The sequence below is a fragment of the Egretta garzetta genome, unplaced genomic scaffold (genome assembly GCF_000687185.1).
Source record: "Egretta garzetta isolate BGI_Z169 unplaced genomic scaffold, ASM68718v1 scaffold136, whole genome shotgun sequence".
Classification (NCBI taxonomy): Eukaryota; Metazoa; Chordata; class Aves; order Pelecaniformes; family Ardeidae; genus Egretta; species Egretta garzetta.
Genome location: NW_009260066.1, coordinates 1,083,941 through 1,101,346, shown reverse-complemented (window position 1 = coordinate 1,101,346; position 17,406 = coordinate 1,083,941). Strand labels below are relative to the sequence as shown.

The window sequence follows — 17,406 nt, the reverse complement described above, 5'->3', positions numbered from 1 at the left end:
GGAGGTTTCACAGCTTTTGAGTAAGAGATGTACCCGCCTTCTTTAGGGATCGGGGAGGAGTGGTATGTGAAGCACAAGCTCCAGGAGCTGGTGATGACATCCAAGTGCAAAGTTATTTGATGTACATGGAACTGAAAGATAGGTGTTTGAAAATGTGTACACACATCTGTGCACAAGCTTAGCTGTACCACAAGAGCAGAAAGCAGGAACCTGCCTTCATGAACTGCACCCATCCCTTCCTGTGCCAGAGGTGTCTTCTCCCCTGGCTGGATACAGCCATGCCAACCAGGGTGGTGAACCAACCCTGTCAGACTCAGCTACATGACAACAGGAGGAGAAGTCAACCCAAACCCAAACATACACTTGGATAGGAGAAAGAAAGCCCCATCCTTTTGGACAGCCCTCACCCCACTGGCAGCCTGGTTGATGAGGGCTGTGCTCATTAAAAAAATGGGGGAAGGCACATGTGCAATTACATCCCACTGTCTCAGTTCAGCTGAGGAAAACAGGGCCAACACCACGCTGCTAACACAGGGTAACAGACAACCACTGCCACGAACAGCACCGTGCAATGTTCAGAGCGCTGCAGCCCCATCTCACCTCCCTGAGCAGCTCACAAGCCCAGGACCCTGGTCTGTCATTAGGAGGGACTTGTCTGCCAGCACCCCTAAATCCAGCAGCGTCCTTTCCCTCCTACAGGCATGTGGGGAAGGAGCCCAGCAGTGCAGAAGGCTAAGTGAGAATGTCAGCTCAGACTGGAGGCTGATATTAGAAATAGAGACAGAAATCTTTTTGGCTGCAAAGAAAACACTTCGCTATTTTGCAATAAATAGCCCTACTGCTTTACAGCTTGAAAATGCTGTAACAGAAAAAGCCCTTCCAAAGATCACTTCCCTCTCCTTTACACTCCTGCCCCCATCATTTGCACAAAGACCAGCCCCTTCCCAGGCAAAGCTAAGCCAAAGTGAATTGCATATATCATTAATTACCTTTCAGGGTAGGACCTGTGGCACTAAGCAGCGTCTGTGCCTCCCAGCACACACAGCGCATTGCTTGCTTCTAACAGCAACATTTCCCCAGGTCCTGGTCCCCAGTGAGGTACCTGCAAGCACAAAGAGTGGATGAAACCGGCTGACATGGCTGCTCCATCCTGCAGCCTGAGATTGTCGCACATCAGCTTCCGGAGATTTGACTCCCTTGCTGGCAGCTGCATTTGCCTGCCAGACAAGAAGATGGACTGAGGGACGGTCACATTTCTGTCCCCACATAATCAAACCATATCTTAACCTTCTCTTGGATAAGATAAATAGGGCATATTCCTTGAATCCCACTAGACAGCAAGATTCTAGGTTGTTAACTTATTTTTCCATTGCCTTTTTTTCCCCCTCAAACTGCATCTCCAAGCATCATTACCAAACCTAACACTGTGATTCCAATGAATGTCCTTAGCAATACTAAAGGTTGTTTAAATTTATTCCCATTTACTGCTTCTCAAGCCTTTTTTTAGCCCTTTTGCAGGCACAGCTTTGTAAGGGACATTTCTCTGCAGCTGCCATCAGCACAGCATCATCACACACATGCTGTATCACTGATTCCTTGATAGTCTCTCACCTGGTAAATGTGTCCCACATTTTTTACCCCCAGATGCATAAGATTGAGACTACCCCAGCTTATGGTAGGGAATGAGAGAGAGAGAAAGCAAGAGTGCAAACAAGAATGCTTTGAAGCAGGGCTAGGGCTGCTTCTTTGTTTGCTGCAAGCTTTGTCTTTGTGGTACATGCAATAAATAAACACGTACAACTTTAAAACACCACAGAGTGCTTCTGTTGTCTTTCCACACCACGGTGAAGATCCTAAATGCAAGAACAGCTTGATGTGGGGCCCTGTAACAAACCCAGGTGCTGGTGGAGGTCCACAGACAGATGGATTATAAAGGCAGCTCTGCATCAGCTTTTCATCAGAGGAGCAGCACTGCTCAGTGTTCTCTGCACACAAGTGATCCCTTGTGTCAAATAAGCTTTGTATCAGGCTTCAACCCACACCACAGTTTAGGAGGTGTCCCCCCAGCCGTGGTCAGGACAGCCAGTGTAAACCACTAACCACAGTCTGAGAATGCAATGAGCTATGCACAGCTCTTAGTTTGGTCAACACTGCAGTCAGTCAAGGTTTTGAAAACATGTTAATAAGAGACTTGGTGTATTCATTTTCTGGAGAGTTTCAACCATCAGAAGGTACTGAAGTTTGTAAGCCACCTTGAACTGCCTCTGTCTAGCCCCACATAATGATGGCTCGTAGGCATTTGCCATAGGCCAAGTCCTACACATGCACAGCACACGTGCCAACTGTGCTTTGATTACTACATGCTGCGTAACCTGTATTTCCTTTTCCAGCGCCCTTCAGATAAACAATGGTCTCCGCTGCATATTGGAGATGTCAATAGTGTAGGCATATGGACTCTGTGGATGCTGGAGGAGGACAGGGTAAAGGCTGGCGGGAGTGAGATGTTCAGCATTTGGAGCTAACAGTGCAACATGACTGCTGAATTTCTGACCCGCGTTTGCTGGCCGCACAGCTCATCAGCACTAGACAGCTAATGCTATCTGGGACAACACGTCCTGTATCTTCTCCCTCTCCCTCCCACTAAGGGCTGTTTACCCAGGTATGATGTTGTCATCCTCCTCCTCGTCCTATGCTAAAGGCTTGTTTAGCAGAGATAATCACACATTTTTCATCTTTAAAGCTGTGCTAAGCTCTGCATTGTACCAAACAATTTCTGACTTTCTGAACGCCCATCTTAAAACACATACGTAGTTCTTACTACGACAGTAACTCCAAAGACCTCAAAATACTTTCTTTGTGAGAATGAAAAAAATACAGCTTTGTACATGGGGAACTGAGTCAGAATTGAACTCAAACTCAGTTCTCCTAATGTCCATATCCAAGCCACAGGATTGCCTTTGACAAGACCTTATTGCAGCCTTTCAGTACTTTAAAGGGAGCCTATAGGAAAGATGGGGACAACCTTTGCAGCAAGGCCTGCTGTGACAAGACAAGGGTTAATGATTTTAAAGTAAAGGAGGGTAGATTCAGACTGGATATAAGGAAGAAATTCTTTACAATGAGCGTGGTGAAACACTGGAACGGGTTGCCCAGAGAGGTAGTGGAGGCCCCATCCCTGGAAACATTCAAGACCAGGTTGGACGGGGCTGTGAGCAACCTGATCTGGTTAGCGGTGTCCCTGCTGACTGCAGGGGGTTGGACTAGATACCTCTAACGGTCCCTTCCAACCCAAAGCATTCTGTGATTCTAAAATGAAGATTATTTTAGTTGGAGGGTATTTCTCCCTGCCCAGGTTTTGCTCCCAATTTGTCACTCTGATTTCTGTTCGGATTTCCTATCCCATTTTATTACTTTTGCAGATTTCTCAACCTGTTTGATGGGAGGAAGGCGGAGGTTTTCTTTATCCTGCAGGCTAAACTAAATTGAACTAACTAAAGGCTTTTATAACGTCTTTGAACATTTCTGTTGTTTTGGTTTTGGTTTTTTTTTTTTTTCCCTGGGAAAACTAAGGAAAACTATTTACAGCTGGTAGAGAAATGGGGCTGGTTATCCCAGTAAACAGTATGTTTTCAAAATTTTCATACTTTTGTTTTCAATGCAGCAGAGAGATCAAGCAAATGAAGCTGCAGCAATTCAGATTGTCTCATTAGGAAACAGTCATTCATTCAAAAATACATTCAACTCCCATAGCAGCAGCTGGCTGCAGTGCAACTGGGGTTCCATTTTGGTTTTGCTCTGAAACTTGCCTATTCTGATGCATTATTACCATGCACAGAGGGTGTCTGACAAAGTGCTGGCAGAGGATGGAGGAAGCTGTGGGCTTATCCTACCAGCTCCAGGCTGACCACGTGCACAGCTGTGCTACCTGAGCTTCCTACTGAGAAGATTTTGGTAGTGCCAACAAGAATCTGGGACTCCTGCTTCCCTTCACAATAGCCATGGTATATGCAAATGTGTTTTGCCATTAGGGCCACTGGGAATGTGTGAGGATGAGCCTGCCAAGAGCGACAGGCCCCACTGTGCTCAGTGCAGCAGCCCTCATCTTCCCAGCACAGCATTTACCAGTCTCTTCCGCCACCAAGGTGAAACTAAAAAGGAGTCCTAAGGATTGGTACTCCCTGCAAACCTACCCCAAACGCAAAGAAGGATCTAAAGCGACTTAAGGAAAAAATGGACATGGATTTTTTTTAAAATTCATTTAGAAGCTATTTTTAGTTAAGCAAACAACCTACCCCCCCAGGCAATAAAACCCTCACTCTGATCAAGAGGAGGTGCATGCAAGGGGAGGAACCACTTTCCAAGCTGTACCTGAATTAAGACCACATTTTTGTTTCAAGGCAACGGCTGGTCATTTATGAATTTCATTTAAAAAAATGATTTCTTTTTAGCATCCATTTAGAGCCAAAGTTGTCTGGTCAGATTTTAACTATGGTATACTCTTGTTTCTTTTTTCTTTGTGGTATCCCAGCGTGTTGTAATCTTCTACTTTCTTTAAAGCTGAACTTTAATTTTCTCAGGATAGGCTGCTTTTGCCACTGAAGCCAAAGGTAAAATTTCCTGAAAAATGAGCTTGAACGCCTTTCTATGTAACTGTGTAGCACATTTGTGGATTAGACTTCTTTATGAAATATGACATTTGATTGACTTTTCTGATTTGCCCCCACATTTATTTTGTATAATCTATGCGAAACAGTGTGACAAAATACAGTAATCAAATTATTCTGGAAATTCTCTTACGATGTCACAACTATGGGATGTATGTAAAAAAAAATTAACTTGCAAAAGAAAATCAAATACAGTAACTAGGCAGAATCAACCAATGCTTTTATTTCCATTGCATATAAAATTTCATATGAAGGTATTGATGTACAGTACTATCCCATAGGCTGTAAGAGAGGCTAAGAAACCAGTGAAAGAATAGCCATGTGCAATGTTCACACAAGTTGCCACTCTCAAGACATCCCCAAAGGAAAAATCAAAACAATAACAAAAAATTGTTCAGGATTTCTGTTGTTATAGTGTCCCTTTTATACTGTTTAAAACAAAAGCAATCTATTTGCTTTGGGCCAGGGCTGCTAAAATCTACAGTTTGTGTCAAAAAGGAGGCTCTGTTTTTCCTTGAAAAAAAAAAAAAATCTCCTTTCATGAAGAAGTCCCATGCTACAAGGGCTGGGCATCGCTGGAATGGAGGAAAGGTATTTACCTCACTCTGGCAAATTCACTGATAACAGCTCTAACTAGTCTGGAGCAACATGACAAGTCAAACAGCAAGAGAAGCTCAGTCCAATGTGCAAGCCTAATACTAGTGTAATGAAAAGATCTAAAGGTTTACCATTCTCCTGTAGATCTAGTACATTATGACGAACACACCTGTACAAAGCCTTAGATACATCCATATAAAATAGAACTTTGGCCACTTATAACACTAATATTGGTGTTGGAAAGCATTTCCAAGATTAAAGTTGTCTTATGTCCTACTTCATGGCTTACACAGTGATAATTTGTGCCACTAAATAAAGAAGGGATATTACAGATGACTGTAAAAATGTATGAGTTACACCCTTTTAATTCCAATTATTCCATTTCGCAATATGAATTAAAATCAAATGCTTATTAGAGGTGCTTTCCAAAGCTGTTTTGGTGCAATTCAGTCCTGAAACACAGCATCGATTTTTTTTTTCTTTTTTTTAGGAGCAAAAAATGGCTGCAATAATTCCTGACGATAGCCTGTAAAAAGATAATCAGAGAGGCAATGCCATTATATTGCCAGAAGTCTGGAAAAGCTTGAAATTCCAGTAGGCTCATAAATGAAAGCTCATTGTAGTATCAGGCATATTAACTTGTACGAGTAACCCCATCAGTTAGCAACTAAAAATATGGTAGAAATGCCCAGCCCTAGCCCCCACTGCTACCTTACTTTCAAATGCAGCAAAACAGAAGAAAATATTGTTTAAAGTTAAGGCACAGCCCTGGGACCAAAGACCTGCAGCTTTTTTTATTGATATATCTTTATGTATTTTATACTCTTCTTGAATCTTCCATAAACAAGCTCTAAGGTGACATAGAATATATTACAGGAGAAAAAAATGTACAAGGAATATGTATACACAATAATCATTCTCTCACCAAGAGTTTCCAAATATAGCAACACCACCCTGACGAGGATGATGTTATAATAAGAACTGATAATTTACAATTAACATTACAGTATGTACATTACAATAAATACATGGTTGTAAACAGAGACAAACAAGACTGTATTACAGGTAAGGTCATTTGGTGAGAAAAATGCATGGCACAAATAAATAATGCATTTGAAAAGAACTGTCAAAGCTTTCTGTAAAATCCATTTCATTCAAGTTTTTTAAACTTCTGAATGCTATTTGTTCTATCTATATTCTTTCATTATCATTTTAATAACGACACAAAACAATTTAATAATTCAAATACAGCATTATTGAGCACAGTAACCTGCAAGCTAAAGTGTACTGTTATAAGCAAGGTGAATTTTATTTTTTCCCCAACTCCACACCTGCTCACTGCATCTTCTTATGGCAAAAATATACATAACACATAAAGCCACTTGTATTGTTTTACAGCAGTGTGCAATGCTAAAACACACTTTGGCAAAAGAGGAAAAAAAAAGATTGTACAGTGCATTATATCCCCATCTGTAAGAAATGATACAATTTTCTATTATTCGATTGTCCACATGTATGGATGTGTATATCACAATGTGGTGTTACTCTTCATTCACTTTCAGTTAGTGCAGATACAAAACCTTTTCAGGTCCCTATTGGTTATTTTGGAATTTATATTGCTTTTCCGTTATTAAGGTTCCAGGCACTCTAGGGGACTGAAAGGATTTTTAGATGTATCAGGTTCAGGAGAAACGATGAAGAACAAAAAAAAGAGTCAAAACCTGAAAAAACCCCCAGGAGTTCTCTTCATTCTCTTTCCTCCTTCAACATCTTCCGTGCTAAGGCCCTGTGAGGGCTAAAAGGTAGACAAAGCTATGTCCTGGATATAGAAGAACGCAAAATGCATTTAAAAGCTCAATTATTAGTCAATCATTTTTCAACAGGTTTTTATCCTAGATACCAGACACTTAAAAATCCCTGTATTCATATCTGCAAATTTACTACAAAATGAATCCAAAGGGCAAATAACAGCTGTTCTCTGTTTTTTGTTAGGAATCATCTTGTTACTGTCATTTTACCAGAATTTTACACAGAGGGAGTTTGCTACCTTCCCTAGGCAACTATTTTCCCTCTTCTACACTCAAAATTACAGCTTTAACAAAGAGTAAAGTGGAAGAAGTAGAATTCCTTCTTCTTTCATGTGACCAAACAACAGGACTAGAAAATGTCAAATATGAACTCCTCCCTCCCTTTAACTTTCCAAGTTACAGAAGCTTTCAGTTTTCAGTACCAATCAAACTGAAAAGCAGTATCCCCTCAGCACAAACTGGATAATGGATGAAAAGATCTGAGACTGAAATAACATGAAGTAAACTACAACTCTCATGATGCATTGCTCATTTACTTAAAAACATAAAGACTGACCTGGCTCTTCTTGCAACAAAGACATGAAAAAATAATGCTAATCATTATTTTTATGTTGTACACGTCTCACATTAGCAAATTGTTTAACTAGATAGCTGACACAGATAAAAAGTTATTAAAAAACCGGAAATAGTACAGTAATGCTTTTTTTGCCAGAACGAATAGTCCATGCATTATATTGGCCTGTTCTGATTTAGCAGTCTATAGCTCCCAGCCAAAAATGGTCTGGAAACCACATTTCAGAGGGACAAATTTTATTAGTATAGCAGAGGAGCTGCTTTTGTATTAAGATGACAAATCATCACCTTTCTTACGGGCTCTAGTCCTGCAAATCCTAATCTTAGTGGTCCCAGTTGGTTTCACTGGGACCAATTCTTGTTGTAAGACAGAATTGACAGGATCAGGCCACTGTGAGGGCAAAAGCACAACGTAAGTTCCTCTAATACGTTTGGGAAAATTGTGATGAATAACAAACAAAAAAAAAAAGTCATCATACTGAAAGAGTCTTATGTAACATAAAGGATATTCATGGAACTCACTAATATATAAAATAGACTTTTACAGCTCAATATGACCATGAGATTCTAAGGTGCAAAAAAGGAAGGAAAAAACCTAGAAGTATTATCCAGTGTAGCACAGATTTGTACTGAAAACTTGTAAGTTACTCTTTGGAAAAAAAATAACCAGTGGCAGATGAAGTCTGAAAGTGTTTTTCTTTAAATATAATACCTCGGTACATTTAATAATAAAAGTAAGCTCTACAAAAGATCACTCTTTTACATATTATACAAAATGCAGAGGTTAGTGCAACCCTGTGTGTTGCACTTTTTTCAGTCACGTATCAGGAAGACTTGAAATTAGAAAATTATGCAATTTCCACAGCTCATCTTCCTATTGGTAACAGAATCATGTTGTGTCCCATCATTTATGTGCATTTGTTTTCCAGTAGGAACCTCAGTTCATTTTCTGTCTGTTTCCTCTCATGATGAATATTATCCAATGCTTTGCTTGTGAAATACAATGAATTCAAAAACTATCAAAGCATACCAGCATTTGGTTGGCAGGTAGTACTCCTCTGAAAACATTTGCTTTATTTAATCAAATCTGCCAAATGGAGAGCTTATTAAAATGTAGTTTGTGGATGTTCTCCCCCCTGCTTTCTGATGCCATGGAGGTGAAAATTCTGGTTACAATATTCCTGAGTGCCAAACTGAGTCATCAAGGTCAGTTTTGATCAACAAACGTCCTGGCAGATGACAGCAAGTTGTGACTATGGTTGTAGCATACGACATACACTTTGGAAACCATTATCTAATAAAAACAAAACAAAACAAAAACAGAGAGAAAGAGGAAAAGAAATGGAGAGGGCAAGAGAGAGAGCCTGCATCTTCATTGTTACGTGTCAGGAGAATGGTCTTCTACCACACAAGGTTCTGTCTGGTTCTCCTCCTCTTCTACTTCTTCCCCTACTTGCTCATCAAGAGGAATTTCAGTGGATTCTGAATCCTGGGTGCAAAGAGTCTTGGAGTCACTGCAGCTGGTGTCTTCTTCTACTTGACTTCCACTGTCCTTTTCGGTGTCTGACTCACCATCTTCTTCCAGTGTTAGTTCAAACTGGAATTTTTCAGTTTGGCCCTGCCTACCCTCTTCCTGGTCATCAGGTGCAGGAGAAGGACTTTGAGGGATTGTGCTCTGGTACCATTCTCGATTGTCCTCCAGTGTATCTAAGATATCCTGGGCATCCGGGTGAACAAGATCTGCCCACGTCTCCCACAGAGGATGAACAATGTAGTCTATAAAACCCACCTGTTTCAAAGAATACAAAATTATGTTGAGCTCTTATTCACAAAGAAATAAACAACTATGCCTATAAGTCATGCAAAGTACAAGAAATGTAACGCTTGTAAGAGACACTAGATGCACTACCCTTAAAGGTAGCTGAAAGGAAACTGTGCCATTTTATGTAGTAAATAGGGTCTTTTACATTTCCAAATTCTGATTCAGGATATCAGGTAAGCACTTGGAAAGGATTTTTTTTCAAATGAACTGTTCATTCCAAACAACTCCACTGCATCTAGTGAGCCAAACAGCTGTTTTATATTTAATTCTGCTTTTGAAGAAAACCCTAGTGAGCAGCTCTTTTGATGTGTACACTTCACTGCAGACCACAACAGTGATGCAATCCCTTCAGCAAACACATTACCATGCACTATATTTTCACAGTAAAAATCTCAGCTCCCCTCACTTACTATCATGAGCTGAATTAATTAACTAGGAGGAAAAAAATGAAATAGTGCATTCAGAAATTAATAAAAACATGGCAACAGACCATCCTTTTCTGTTAAAATGTCATACTGTGTTATTTAACTGCCTACTCAAATCGGTTACCTGTGATTTTTCTACAGATGCATTGTGCTTATCACACATGGGACTTATCTCCATTCCCCTTTCTCTTTCCCGATCTCCCTGACGGAAAAATTCCTCCATTATTCTGTCTGTCCATTGGCGGTAGAGATGGAGTGGCTTGGTTGGATTGCTTAGATCTGCACAGTGCACCATATTCTGAAGAACCTAAAATAGATTGAACACCCACAGTATTATTACAGTGGAGAAAACCAGCTCCTCTTCCATTTACACCTTCGGTGGCCGTGAAACAGAATCTTGAAAATAGTGCAAGACTTATTCTAAACAGCAAAAACTATGTGCTTGAGTGTTTTTCATACTTGCAGTAATAGCCACAAATTACCTTGCTTCTGCTGCTTCTGCCTGTATAAGGGTCAGAAAATCTTTGAGAAAAAGACCAATCAGGTGCTAATAATTTGAAGGGAAGGTCAGAGCGTCATTTAGTCCAGAAGTACACTACAACCTCATTACTCTCTCAGAGAGTCACTCAGAACCTAACAGAGTATGTCACAGGTAGGAAATAGAAGAGGGAGTAGGGGGAAGGTAGTGAGTCATGGTGTAAGAATGGACAGTTTATCTAACCCGTGATGGAGAACGGGCAGGCCAATGTTATTATGGATGTAATTTAACACAAGTGACCATTTGCAGATAGATTTTCTTACCTGAATCCTGTCTGAATAGTTATCAAGAAGTAGGACACCAGAACTGGTCACTTTTTTGGTTTCAACCATGGTTTTTAAATCAGCCAATAGATTCATATGCTTAGACATATCTGTTGCAAGTACCTTGAAAGAAAGAAATGAATAAGTGAGTATTATATAAATTTTTCTACTGATTTAAAATAAATAAAAATCTTTGAACACAAAAATAAACATGTCTGGGGGAATCCATAACTCCCACGTCTGGATACACTACAAAACTCTGAGTCCTGTATATCACTAGTGTCCAAAATATTAAGTTTTCATTTTGGTTATTTTAAGAATATGACAAAATGATTGTTCAGAATGATCTGATCAGCCTAAATTTATCACCAATTCAGTAGCAATCTTCCAACCGTGATTGTGAAATGGCATACGTGTCAGTATGAAAACAGCCTGAAGCAGGGCTGTATACCTTCTAAAAAGGTACAGGTGGTTATTGAAACTGAAAAGTACCCACTATTCATGTTGGGTAAGACATGATAAAAACTCAAACTTTTACTTCATGGTTATGGGTCTAATGACATGTAATTTATCATAAAATGCTTCCGTGCTTTATTATTTCATTTGCTAGCACTATGGAAGAGGGACTCTCAAGCAGAACTCACAATGTCAATGACCATTTTCCTCAATGATTGCCTCTGTTTTTTGGTCAAATTCTGGAAAATGTCACAATTTTCTTCCTGCAGCAGCTTGAAGCCCACAGCTAAGTGATGATTCTCCAGTACTGATGAGTCATTGTACATCAAGGCAAGTTCAGAATCTGCAATAACAATCGCAGGGCAGAACGTTACTAAAGCCTGTGGTTCTACCAAATCCCTTCAGATTTTTCAGATTCATTACATTCATAACAAGACTTACAGATGAACTTTTAGAAACAGAGTTCCTGTAGTTCACACCGTATCAAAAGTTACAGAACTAATGACTGATCATCTTACAAATCAAGGCAAATTATGTTGAGGAAAATAAATAAAACACTTTGCAGTGAAGCATGCACACCTGCCTGGAGCGGCAAGTTAGAAAAAAAAAATACAAAGGAGGTATTTTTCAGAATACATTTACATACCTGCCTGAATTCACATGGAAAATATTATATGCACAAACTAAAAGACACTAAAAGATGTTTTATCTTCTCATGCCTCCCTCCCATCACAACTACTAAAATTGCATTAAGTCAAATTGCAGCTATCCAGCACTCAGACTGGGAATCCACAGCTGAAGCTTTGCTGCAGGTCAGGCAAAGAGCATACATCTTGGGTTTTAAAGCCATGTCCTTCTGCAGTTAAGCGACGGCACTCGGATGCCTAGCCAATTAGGCCTAAGGGTCATTAGTCCATGACAGCTGGATATTTTGAGAGGAGGCTGGTAGGATGGTAACAGTTATGCTTCTGGTCTTTTTCTTGGAAGGTCATGTAGCTTGAAAATGCAAGCAGTGGCCTTGCCTACTGCCTCATACTTGAGCATGGTCAATGCGTTATGCCATGCTGCTGCCTTTTTCAACAGAAGTAGTCTTAACTTGGTCACTCCATATGGCTGTGAGAATAACATCCACCTTTTTTTAAGTAGTTACGACAATTTTCTGGACAGCATTAGATTCTATGTGGGGATACCACGCGGTCAGCTTGCGCATGTTTTAAGACACAGCTTGCAAATGAATCTGTCATAAAAAACAAATACCTTTTATGCAAACGCACTTGTCATGTGCGGTATTAACTTCTATTTATTACAACTATTCTACCCTAAATCTAACCATACATCAGTCTATTTAACTCTTCGTCCTCTTTATCTTTTTTTACAACAGCTTTGTTTTCAAATCCCTTTGGCTCAGGGGCTGCCTATAAAATCTGCTCTTCAGATTTCATTAGTCTCATTATCCATATATCTGTCTTCCTCTCCTGTCTTGAATGTGTTAATCTTCTGAATCAGGAAACCCTTCCTCAACCTTTCCTTATCCTGACAGCAGCAAAACCATAATAGCAAAAGGAAAAAGAAAGTGTGTCAAATGACCTCTCTTTCATCTTTCACAGAACATTTACAAAGCTTGCCTATTTGTTATTTTTCTTACAAAGAAGACAGGCACTAGTTTATTTTCCTTTCAAACAGCTTTCTGATGAGCCCAACGGCAAAACACTCAACATTGCCAGAACACTTTGGAAAGGCTGGAGCCACAGACAGAGCTAAAGTGTGCTCAGCTTTGTAACAGAGGTGGAAATGAGAGAAAGTTCCCTCTTGGTAATCTTCGTAACACATTATAAGCGTCAAGAGTATTTGTAAGGACAGAGTTACAGTGATCAAATAAGCATCTCCTCTCATGCTAATATAATCTGTATCTGTTTTTCTTTAATAGCATTCAAGGAGGATCAGCTTTTTGAACAACTGTGTAAATACATCTTAAATTCTTAAATAGGGAAACAATATTGAGAAATATCACATGTGAGCAATAATAAAGAATAAGCTGAAATATGGCAAATATGTACATGCTTTAAGTAATTGTAAGTCTATCATGCTTTTTCAAACTGTATTCTTATACTTTAGTGGAATGTTAATACATTGTAAGGTTCACTGGAAAAAAAACCTAAGTGAAAGCAAATGATCTTCTAGAGGTTAGGGAGATCTAGGATTTAAGAGACGGTCTTTATCTCTGCCCCTACAGTTTCTTCCTTGTACACAGAACGACTGAAAAGGAATAAAATTCCCTTGCCTTTTTCATCTTGGCACCAGCAGTTCCAGTTAGTGATGTTACTTGATTGACATGGAAGCTTTCTCTATCAAAAGCTGAACTGAGAAAAACAAGACATTTCTCCTAAGCCACTAAAAAAGCAGCATCAGAATCAGTCCTAACTGAGATGAATTTCAACCGCCTGCCTGGAAGTGAAAGCTTTACGTATCACTGCCGGTCCCTTCCTGCTTAAACCTGGGCAACTCGATGGTTTCTCTGTAGCACCTCAGAGCCACCAATATATCCTGATATTCAATTTTTGACTAAACAAACAAAATAAAAACTTTACTTATATATGGCCACTCTTAAGTACTTAGGCATCCCACACTGCTTTGTCCACAAAGCACCAGAAATCTGGAGTCAATCCCAATCCTCCCTGCAGATGAGTCATCAAATTGAATTTCACCACAGGGCAGCCCTCAGGCAAATAAGATGCAGGCTAAACTGGAGTGGAGGTCTTATTTGCACATACAGCAGCAATGAGTCAGAAGAGGAGCTCCCTTCTTCAAACTATACTGCTGATTTGGGGCCACGCTATTTTAGCACCAGTGCAACAGATGCACCCAAGCACAGGAATGACAGTATCTATGAATGTGCAACCAGATGGGTCAAATACACAACCGTAGGTATGTTTCCATTTCTGTAGCATTTTCTTCTTCTCTGCTTGTATTATTAATATTATTTCAACATTTGTACTTCTGGATCAGAAGTTGTCAGATGGCAAAAGAAATAACATCGTATGACGGAACTCGCACTGACCTGCAATGCTCTACCTACTTACAATATTAATGTACACCACTGAAATCGAAGCAGGTTACATTGGGGCAACAAGCCATTCAGTAAATGTGTCACGATCAGGTTCAACAAAGCTAAAAGTGTTTTTCTTCTAGCAGACGATTAAAGAGCGGGGAGAAGTTCATTCAACGCCTTGAAAATGCCAACAACTGCCTTGAGAAATGCAGAACAAGTGCACTGGGGTTTCAAATTTGGAGATTACATTAGGGTCTCATTTCATTAGGAGTGCCAGCAAGAGCCTGCAGGGACAGGCTGAGAAAATTCAGTCCGAGAGGCATGAGTATGCAGAGATCAAAAACCAAGTACAGCAGCCAGGGAGGCACAGCGATGGGCCTGTCAGTCTGTTTGCTAAAAAGAAACTTGTTTTCTAAATTTCTTAAAAAGGTACGGCTATCCTGGATCATATCATATGCTTCCAATATAAACCCATAAACTGTTGTCTTCCTTTTTTGATTTTTATTTAATCTTCGTTTCTTTTTCTCCTGTAACTTCATTTATTTAATGTAAACCAACTGATTTCTAGGACAGACCACATTCAATACACTGAAACAGTGCCAGGATTATAGTTAATGTCTCAACAATTCTTGCTAGAGTGTACTACATACATAATTTCTAAAGTTTTAAGAAATGAAAAATAATATCCAGTTTAAAATACAAACACCTACCTATTTACCGAGAAAAGGTACAGATAGAAGCAAACAAGGAATGAACTGCGTATTTTTCAGGTGCTATGTGCAGATCTTGCAGCAAATTTTTGAGAAAATGACTGAACATCAAACTTACTTGTGTTGATAAGAAACTGGTTCGAAACCCCAGGGTGATCTACATCATGTATTGCACTTGCAAAAATTGCTGCAAGAATCTCCAAATCAGTGAACACTGCCTAGGAAATCATGAAACAGAAATGACAGTCACTATCAATAAAAAAAGTGTTTTAAATAAAAAGGACTCTATTTTGAATCTAGATCTGAACAAGGAAAACACATTTGAAATGTATCAGGGTTTTCAAGAGATTTACACACAGGCTATCAAACCTTTTGTAAAATTGTCAATTATGTAGAATTTCATAAATATTTCAAGTTTGGCCAAAGTAAAACAATCCTTACTTCATACTGACAGCACAGCTAAATTCTGTAACAACTGAAGTTTTTTCAGCTTCAGTCTGTAAATAAATTCACTTTTATTAGATCATTAAGTACCTATAGCACAAATTGAAGTTAAAAATTTCAGCCTGACTCCTACATACTGTCCTATACTTGAAAGACGCACATCTCCTAAATGATGCTAAAGGAAATGGTGACAGACTACAAGTCATCTTACTTAAGATTTACTGGTTTTTCTTCCGTACGAAATTATTAGGAAGGTAGGAAGAGAGGACTGCAATGGACCTGGCATGTCACCGAGCCCAGTCCCCTGTTGTCACAAGCACCCGTGTTATGTAATTGCTTTCATAATTGATCAAGAACAGCTCAGAGGTTTGTAGGTCAGCAGTGGCACCGGGCAGATGTTGCTACCTACTGGCTAAAACTCTGCTGAGAACAAGGCCATGAAAAACAGTTGATCTGGAAAAAAACCAAAAATGCTACTGACGACCAGTTCAGCTGTTTGGTAAAACCAGTGGTGGTTTAAGAACAGAATCTGATCTTCCTTCTTGAGACAAAGGAAATCTTTCCCAAGAGAATTCCCGAGTATTTTAGGATTGAGACCTGCCAACAGCCTTAAGGTTTACTTTTAACCCTCTTGTTAAGACGAAGGTAAAGCAGAAGCATTCAGTAACATGAAAGATGGGTCATTATGAAAAAAAGAGTCAAAATGCAGCTCTCCTTGAAAAGGAGGGCAAATCCTTTTGAACCACTACAATTTCAACTGCTTGTTTTATCTACCTTTTTCCAAAAATTTACTGGGATATATCAATGTTTGCTACGCTAAGACCTGAATTGTGCTTAAAAAGGTAAAAGTAATCTCCATCTTGCTTCCACTTCCTTCTACTTCAGAGACTGAAGCACTTTCGATAGAAGAATTCTTCAGAAAAGTAAATATGAGAAGTTATTCTTTTTCCAAACAATTCTGAAATATTTATGAAAAAAAAAGAGAGTACAGTGAAAATTTGTCACATGTTGCGCTCTGCCTGAGAGACAAACACAAAACAAAATACAGAAGTAGCTTTTCAGGACCAGAATGAATATGCACAAGTTAAAAAACAAAACACAAATGGCCCTATTGAGGGAATACCATTTTATCACTATCTTTCCTAAGCAATTCCACTAACTGTGGTTAGTGAGAATCCCACATGGGAAATAATGACAGAACAGGATGTAGCATTAATAATGAGATGGTGGAAACAAGTTACGCATTGTGTTAGAATGAAAAAGGTTATGACAGCACAAATCTGTAGGTATAAAACCAAGATTTAAAAGAAAAGGATGTGACATTTTCTGCACAATGTGTACATGTAAATAAACTTTGATCCTCACAAAATATCTTTAAAAGAGCACAATTAATGAAAGAAATTATTTCTTTTAACAATATTGCAGAAACTAAGATCTTTAGTATTTAGTTTATAGAGTCTTAGTATGTCCCTTTCTCTCATGACTGCCTCCTTCCCACCTCAGCATAGTTTACCTCTAATGCTGGGGTTGATAGCAGGACATGGGTTGACTGAACAACATCTGCAGCATGTATGTTATTGTGATATGCCACATCTGCATGGTAATGGTCTTCTAGGGTCATCAAGTAAGTTATTAAAGTGTCTACTGGAATCTTAAATGTTTTTAACAAGTCCCGTTCCTACAAGAGGAAAAGAGAAAAGGTTAAGATCACAAAGCACACAAAAATCTCTAAGATCAGCAAAAAGCAGCACGGCTGCTGCTACTTGCCTGAAAAATGGTGTGCATGATGACTGTCAAAGGTCTGTTTCCAGATAACTCCGCTACTCTGAAAACCTGAAGGCCCCATTTGTTCACATCTTCTAGTTCCTAGAGCAGAACCAAGCAACAGACATGTTGAGACATAACACACGAATTCCAGCAACTTTTGATCGAAAAACCTACAAACAGCAGACTCATGAAGATTCAAACCTTGCCACTGTGAAAATTACATGCTAAACTCTGAAAGGGGGAAAGCTGATGCTACTAATAGTGAAATATTTGAATTTGCAGCTACCAAC

At 39.4% G+C, this 17,406-nt stretch overlaps 1 protein-coding gene across 1 annotated transcript in view; it reads right to left on the bottom strand.

The window, feature by feature from the left end:
* Positions 1–5,068: 5,068 nt before the first annotated feature.
* The window catches only part of LOC104128373 (cAMP-specific 3',5'-cyclic phosphodiesterase 4D), a 24,123-nt gene continuing 11,785 nt past the window's right edge, over positions 5,069–17,406 (bottom strand). The window contains exons 4-10 of the mRNA XM_009641139.2: positions 17,117–17,215; positions 16,863–17,027; positions 15,024–15,123; positions 11,335–11,489; positions 10,691–10,813; positions 10,014–10,196; positions 5,069–9,431 (exon numbers count right to left, since the gene is read on the bottom strand). Of these exons, the coding sequence (XP_009639434.1) occupies positions 9,021–9,431; positions 10,014–10,196; positions 10,691–10,813; positions 11,335–11,489; positions 15,024–15,123; positions 16,863–17,027; positions 17,117–17,215 (1,236 nt within the window). The 3' untranslated portion in view covers positions 5,069–9,020. The remainder of the gene's footprint in view (positions 9,432–10,013; positions 10,197–10,690; positions 10,814–11,334; positions 11,490–15,023; positions 15,124–16,862; positions 17,028–17,116; positions 17,216–17,406) is intronic.